Source organism: Hyalella azteca, unplaced genomic scaffold, assembly GCF_000764305.2.
Source record: "Hyalella azteca isolate HAZT.00-mixed unplaced genomic scaffold, Hazt_2.0.2 contig9922, whole genome shotgun sequence".
Lineage (NCBI taxonomy): Eukaryota > Metazoa > Arthropoda > Malacostraca > Amphipoda > Hyalellidae > Hyalella > Hyalella azteca.
Window position 1 is genome coordinate 233,231 of NW_025939978.1, and position 7,895 is coordinate 241,125.

At 38.5% G+C, this 7,895-nt stretch overlaps 1 protein-coding gene across 1 annotated transcript; it reads right to left on the bottom strand.

The window, feature by feature from the left end:
- Window positions 1-838: 838 nt before the first annotated feature.
- On the bottom strand, window positions 839-1,926 carry LOC125178463 (zinc finger protein 256-like). Its single transcript, XM_047882218.1, has one exon. It carries the CDS (start codon window positions 1,909-1,911, stop codon window positions 1,195-1,197), a length of 717 nt encoding a protein of 238 aa, XP_047738174.1. The 5' UTR covers window positions 1,912-1,926; the 3' UTR covers window positions 839-1,194.
- Between the last annotated feature and the right edge of the window lie 5,969 nt (window positions 1,927-7,895).

A 7,895-nucleotide genomic window follows, 5' to 3' on the forward strand; every position in this document is an offset into this window, starting at 1 on the left:
TCATAGGTGCAGTTTTTGCAGGTATCAAACGAAGAATAGACCTAACAAATTCTTCGTTGAGGATGGTCTGAAATGTTTCTGCGAGTTTACTTGCGCCCGAAGGCAAGAAAAACGGAAATGTAAACGCATCTTTAAGTCGAAACAACCGGGAAGTATACCAATTTCGGTGAACGAGCACCAATCCAATCATTTCGCACCAACGAACTTACACTCTATCCTTAGGAGTAATGCATCAATATCACAGCCAATAGTGAAAAATTTTAGTGCTGTCAGCATCCAACACCAATAGGTGAATTTTATAGCTCACGTCCATCAGATGAGGGTGTCGAGAGCTGCAGCACGATTGGAATGAACAGAGCTTCTTGATCACAACTGCCAACATGATGTGTACCGTCTACCCTCCTTATCTTATCACGACACTAAGTTAAATTAAGCCACCTATCTTTCTGAAATCAAGCTTCCTTTATCCCACATCAAGGTAAAAAGTTGCAGGAAGCGATCTTTTTCTCTGACGTTTTTCGTCCCTGTTTTCCTGATCTCAGTTATGCCTCCCTGCTTCGCTGCGGCGCCAAGTGTTACAAAAGCCCTCCTCGGCAATGAGAAAATAATCACGGCAGGAAAAACCGTGCTTATCTTGCAACTGAAGATTAGCTAAACCAATGACATTAAAGTCAGTGGTATGTAATCCAGTTGTTAAATGCACCTAACTGTCAACATTTCGGCACGGATGTATAAATTTAATTTGAGAGTTATTTTTTGTAAACAATGTGATAATAGGCGAAAATACTAGTGTGCACCATAAAGGAGGCGGGCAGTTTAGTAACTTTGGTGCCGCTGCGTTGGGAACGCATAACATTCTATCACACGTTATATCCTATCAAATTAGTTGTGCTTTCAATAAAACTACGTTAATAGACCGTAATATATCCTCATGTTATCACAATATATGGACTCTTATACCTTTAAATAAATGTATTAATGGAATCATCTAACCTAGAAGTAGTAGTAGTAGTAATGTATTAGTACCTAAAAATATCTAGTGCCCCGTTTACCTCAGACGACTACGTAAGTAATGAGCGAATAAATATGAATAAAAGTGTCATAGCCATAAGCTTGCCATGGGCTCGACGTGGTCGTTGTGACAGATTGAAGGCATGCGCGATGTCCTCGACCCCCTAACTTCTATGCGCGCCATTAAGAAGGCCGTAGCATGGATGAGCTACCGTGCATGTCGCTACCTCGTCTTGACGACATGGACGATGTGCTGCTCATGTGCATGGACGTTGCAGGAGTAGGAGGTTGCAGAGCAGGAGGCGGAGGTAGACGAGAAGACTCCAAGTTTCCGTACATTGCTCCCTGGTCGTCATCCTCGAGCAGGCGTCTGTGGTAGGGCGGTAAGCCCTCCATGGGCGAGTGTGGCACGGGCGCCAGTTCTCTTGGTGGTCGCCCATCAACGGAACCGGAGGGACTAACTGATACTACGGAACAGCTTGGCCGAGACAGAGATCCAGCCACGGAAGGAGGGCAGGAAGGACGGGTGTCCCGGAGAATGCGAGACAGAAGGTTAGCTGGGGACTGATGGTGGGGATGGGGAAGGGGGCTTGATGGTAAAGGTTCACTGAGTCCTCCATGATAGATTCTCTGATGGTCCTTGAGGGCGTACTTATTTTTGAAAAGTTTCGCACATATGGAGCATCTAACAGCAGGGTTCGTGAGGTGTACTCGTTCCATATGCTTCCATAGATTCCTTCTACAAGATATTAGCTTACCACAGACCTGGCACTCGTGGGGGAGGGAGCTCGGGGGCAGAGGAGGAGAGCCAGACCGAATGTCCCCCACACATCTGCCCGAGTCCATGTGGTCTATGAGGCTGCTAGACGCCGTCATGTTGCCACCGCGAAACTCCTCCATGTTGTAGCCTCCTCGCTCGCTGCCTTCACAACCCAGACCTGCAACATGGTTAGTTAATGAGCACGGGAATACAAAGTGAGCACTGATCGCAAATCAAGTTTATACCTCAACTGGAAAAATTATAGATTACTAGGCCGGCATAGATAAGAATAAGACTAAACTGATCGCAAATCAAGTTCATACCTCAACTGGAAAAATGCTAGATTACTAGGCCGGTAGATAAGAATAAGACTAACGACGGTTTGTGCAACCGAGATAAAAACTGCATTTTGAATAATAATATCTACAATTTACAGGTATTATTAAAAAAATAATAATTTAAATAATAATACAATTCCAACCGCATTATGGCGATACTACTAGATAGCTGTTGTTTTTCATCACACCAACATCACAAACTGAAAAACTAGTCAATATCTTTTAAGGTAATGGCCAAGTGCCTGGAAATTACGGAGAGTTTAACGCAGTACGAGTACCGATCTCAAGTATCGCCTCCAGCGCCGTTGTTGAAAAATGTCTTCTTGAGCCTGAAGAGAATATCCGGGCACTAACAGTTCTCAAGACTAAGATCAGTAAGTGATCGTAACTGTTCATGCAGACAATCGTAGTAGACTTTATAGTAGTTCCTCAAAATTGGCTTCATATTGACTCGTCATTGGGTTCACAATTGCTTGTAATTGGCTCCAAATTGGTTAGTATTAGGTTCCATAATGGCTCGTAATTGGCCCCATAGTGGTTCGTAAATGGCCCCAGTGGCTCGTAATTGGCTCCATAATGGCTCGTAATTGGGTCCATAATGGCTCGTAATTGACCCCATAGTGTCTCGTAATAAACCCCATATAGTGGCTCGTAATTGGCAACATATTAGCTCGTAATCAGCCATCTAGTCGCAAACAATCGATCAGATAGTGGCTTGCAATAGGCCATTTATATAGTGGCTCGTAATCTGACCTCAGATGCTTGTAATAATATAAATCTGTATTCAAATCGGCACCTACCGGAACGTGCCAGGAGTGATGAATATAAAATAAAACAGAAATTTGATTTGATCGAAATAATTCAAGCCGAAGTATAAAGCTTCTGTCGACCTGCAGAGAAGCGATGAGGTCTAAACTACACTACACTAAAAACTTTACTCCTTATTAACATAGTTTACAACATTGAAATAGAATGTGGTGCTTTTCAGCCCAGTCTCCAGTGATGAGAAATTTGTTTTAACAGACATTATTTGGAATGTTTCTATATTAATGTTAGACGATTGACTGAAAGATCATACCATCTCAATGATAGACGACTTCGATAAGACTCGACGAGACAATGACGATGTATAAAGAAACACAAATATAAGAAAGCATGTATTGAGGGAGCAACTGCAAAAGCTGAGACATACTATACCTTAACGCATCCATGAAGACCACGGTTAAAAGACCACCAGGATATCAGGTTGAATTAGCTACCGAAATTAAAAACAAGTCCCAACGAAGAAAGTACTCAAAACTTCCCCTAACGACAGTCAATTTTCCAGATAATTAAACTAAATGTTGGACAGCTTTGCCGCGTGTTTAAAAAGAAACGTTGAAATCCGACCACCAAAGACAATTACTGTATGTTAGAAGAGAATTCTAAAATTGGATATAGGCATATTTTGAAGTCAGATATTTTGCTCAACACAAACATGCATGCAAAAGCTGCAATTTCAAAGCTCGCACTAAAGATATAGAGAAAATTGATATCAGAGCAGCGAATATCAACAAAAATGCCTTATTTCACTCAAAAAATATCATGATGATTTTTAATGTCTGTTGCAGATATCATACGAGTAAAATCATTTTGCATATAATCACTAATCTTATAGGAGATAAACTTCACTAAATATCTCAGTAAGTAAAGAATTACTATCTTGAAATTGAAGAAAATAAGACATCATAAAAAGGTCTCATCTTTGGTCGAAAAACGACAACAATAAATCTATGATGCAGTGCATCTGACAACTACCTAGGCATATTTAAAATAGAATTTAGTATCGGTACAATATCACAGTCCATTTCTCTCTAAATCTCTCTTAGAAGACTATTCAACAACGAATAAAGAAAGAAGAGGATCAAAATCAACTCTAAAAATTGTCAATTCGGACAAACGAAGGAACACAACACTGTTAGAAAAAACGGTGGAAAAACGGTCCCACTGGCGTTCTAGCTATATAATGGCCGGTTGCCCCGTGATAATAAACTGTTTCGCCGTTTTATCAGATGTTTTACGGATTTCTAGTGTTAAATTAGAACAAAAACGGCGACACGGTGTTTTTTTTTACGTGCCGACCGGCCACTGAAACGCCGGTAATGTATACCGTTAACGGTAATTTTTATAACAGTGAAGTTGTATTCACTCAGCAGCAGGTAACACGAGCAAAACATCAAGTATTCATCCAAAGTCGAGTAACTCCCGCAAGAAGTCGAGTATATTCATCCAAACAAGATCACAGCCACCTAATTAATATAAACGCGAATCACAGCACAGAGGCTTAGTTATCACAGACAATACATTCTTATTATACTTTTGGAAGTGCTAAAATATTTACAATGGCGAAGAACATTTAATAGGTAATTTGAATTGCGAGAGACTACCCCTCCACAAACCCGATTAACAGGGATTTTGTAAGCTGATTAATGGAACCTGTTTATATAATCCAAACGTTTCATTCATTCCAAATGTTTGTTCATTCTACATTTCTATTGTGAATATTGCAATACAAATTCATCCTTCATATCACAGCTATCCGTAAAATGAACTTTAATGTAGCACCGATAGTGAAAGACACAGCAGCGAATAAAGTATCAACAGTTTTTTAAGCCTTCATAATGAATGATTGAAGTGCTTAAAAAGTCATTAGAAAAGAATAGCTTTGCTCTGTAGAACTAATCGGTTATGCAGAACTAAAACTGAGAATAGTTCTGCAGAATCCTTAACAGGCTTCACCTATATAAGCGGGGCAGAAATCTACGGAAGTTCAAATTAGAAATATTCTTTGACAAACATCAAGTTCATTTTCACCTATAAAAAGATGCAGCAAAGAATGACATACAGGGTCTCTAGTATATACATTCATGCAAAATTTCCCTTAAATGTGCATCAAATCGATTACATTAGAACAAGTATATGCTATACAGCTATATAGTGAAAAGTTGATTAATACCGATCGAAAAAACAAGCGAAAAGAAAAGCGTGCAACTCTAAAATAACTAAATAATGTAGCAAACAAGTCATTATTTAAATGCTCAACATCTTGAATATTTAAGTTGAGAATTCCGTATCACCGTATAACATATTCATATTCAGCTCGGTAGTTGGTGCGATAAAACTTCTATCGCTGTACGCAACTCGAAACAGGTTAAATATGTAAAACATCCAAAGAGGCCAAACTCATAATAACGCATAAAAAACTCATAATTACGCATAAAAACTTATAATTACGCATAAAAACTCATAATACGCATAAAACTAGATTACGTACCTAATGCATATGGCATCTGTATCAGTATACCTTATCATACGCGCAGAACCTTCTAGTCCATTGGAACTGACATGCTAATGTCAGTCTACACAATGTCTACTTCTTTAATTAACAGGTGACTCACTGCAAGGCATTATTATGTCAAATGTTAAGAAGGATGCGCCGTAGGACGCGGAGTGAAGGGATCCGACAGAGACGCAACGGTTGCAGACACAGAAGGATGCGCCGTAGGACGCGGAGTGAAGGTACCCACCGGAGTGGAAACGGAAGGAGGAGTAGGAGGAGGAGGATGAGATTCCCCACCACTATTATGACCACCAACCCCCAATTGTGGTGCCCTTGTAACTCTCCCATCACCATCACCATACAACACCATCCCATCACCACCTGCAACATACAAACAAACCGTTACTACTCCATCCTTCCTCCTCCAATTCCTCCTTCCTTTTCTACTGTTTATCGTTCCCACCCAACAACTAACCTGTTCGTAATAATCAAAAGCGTCCTATCTACCGCCGACCGTAACACATTTAATGCTATAAACCTTGACCACTTTTCCGCAAACATTAAATCATTTCAGGAAATTTAATGATTTTTTTGTTTGTAAGTTGAATGGGGTTGAAGAAAAAAGATAATGAAAAAAAGATAAAAAGATAACTTAAATTCAAAGAGTGCGAAATGCAACAAATTGTTAATGAAATTGAACAATAAGAGGTAATACGAATAGCATGTACTTGAAAATCAACAAAGCTTCCGATTTTTTATTTATTAAAATTATAAAGTAAATTTCATTTATTTTTAAAATAAATAGAATATTCACATACTATATTGTTTAATTAGAAAATAATACAAATAATAATATTTTATCAAGTTCCGTCATTTACTCGAATGCTAATTGGAATATTATTGAGACTTCTAGCATATATAATGAATTGGTATTAAAAGCAACCTGCTCTTGATGATTAATTCGCTGGGAAAGAAAATCAGCTTGAATCGCGTGTAGGTTGTCAAGTAAATTATTTAGAATGCATGAATGCATCTCTCCAGTCCAACGCAAATCCAACAAAATCAGCAACATAAGCTGCTCATGTATAACACTATTATTATGACACCGTTAAAAAAGTTATCCGAAAAATAACTTATAGACACAAGTTTTAGAATTTTTAAAGCGAGTCCTAAAATGTCATTTGAAAAATCAACTTAAATTTACAATTTCAATTTTTTATTGTTGAAAATAATTGGTATTTCAGTATCAACAATTGGTGATTGGTGTCACTTTTTCTTCTATAAGAAGACCGTACTGAAGTATCCCTCCCGTCAGAGTACGCATTCAATTCATTTACAACGACGCGACACACGGTCGCGTCAGTTACACAATGCGTCAAAATCCGAATCCAAGTTTGCTCAAAAATGCAAAGCCTCCGCAAGGAAAGGACTAATTAATGCTTCATAATGAATGCAATACTCGCTCCGTGAAATAGTCAATGGGCGCACCTAAAAAGTTAAGCTCGATACGACGTTCCATCTCGTCTAGAGGACACTTGCTTTAGACGCAATTGAAAATATTTAGCAGTAGTTGGTTATGGCTACCCGCGTAAAAGAGATATTAGTCAAATATTTTTTCATTATACTACTCGTATTATAATAAAATCTTGCGAGTATTATGAGTAGGAATTGCTTGCGCTTGATTACCATTATCACCATCGATACGGGGATGTNGTAGGAATTGCTTGCGCTTGATTACCATTATATCACCATCGATACAGGGATGTAAAAGAACGCCATTTCATGAGATGTATATTTGACACCAACACCTTAACGCTAAGTAAAACATCGATGATTCTATTCTAGAACATATATTGCTGGTACAGCGTCTCCATCGTAATAGTGTAGCTGCCGTGCATTGGTGATTGCACGATGACGATTTAAAACGTACTTAAAACTAACACTTGTATCGAGGTCACGTCTGAGCAGAACGATTGTCATTTATTGTCTACAACGAGAAAATTGCGTTAAGCTGAGTCCGAATAGCACTAGTACCGAATAATTTCTATCGTATAACAGCTTATAAAATGACAACGTAATTAGGGTATTGACTACGTCGTAATTAAGGCAGAAGCGCTAGCACTAAATCCTGTGATGCATTCAACTCCAATAACAACAATGAAATTAAATAATATCATCCAGCTACCAAGTGACAAGCAATTGCGCGCTTGGGACCAATAAAAATTAAGGGTTGCGAAAGCCGAGTTATGGTCTCAACGTACACGTTAAAAATGATAGTTAAATTTGAGCGCAGACATCAGATAAGCGCAACTTGATGAACAATAACGATACAAAAAGGTTCAATTAGTGGGATAGATAAAAAGTGAAGGAATACATGAATTCAATTCAATTGGAATTAATTTCACATGATTAATAATAATTAAAATTCACTAGTAAGACATTTGACTTCATAAACAGTCGTTCATCA

Bases quoted from the DNA above. Each gene is read 5' to 3' on its own strand.
- LOC125178463 (XM_047882218.1), bottom strand. From the start codon at position 1,911: ATGGAGGAGTTTCGCGGTGGCAACATGACGGCGTCTAGCAGCCTCATA.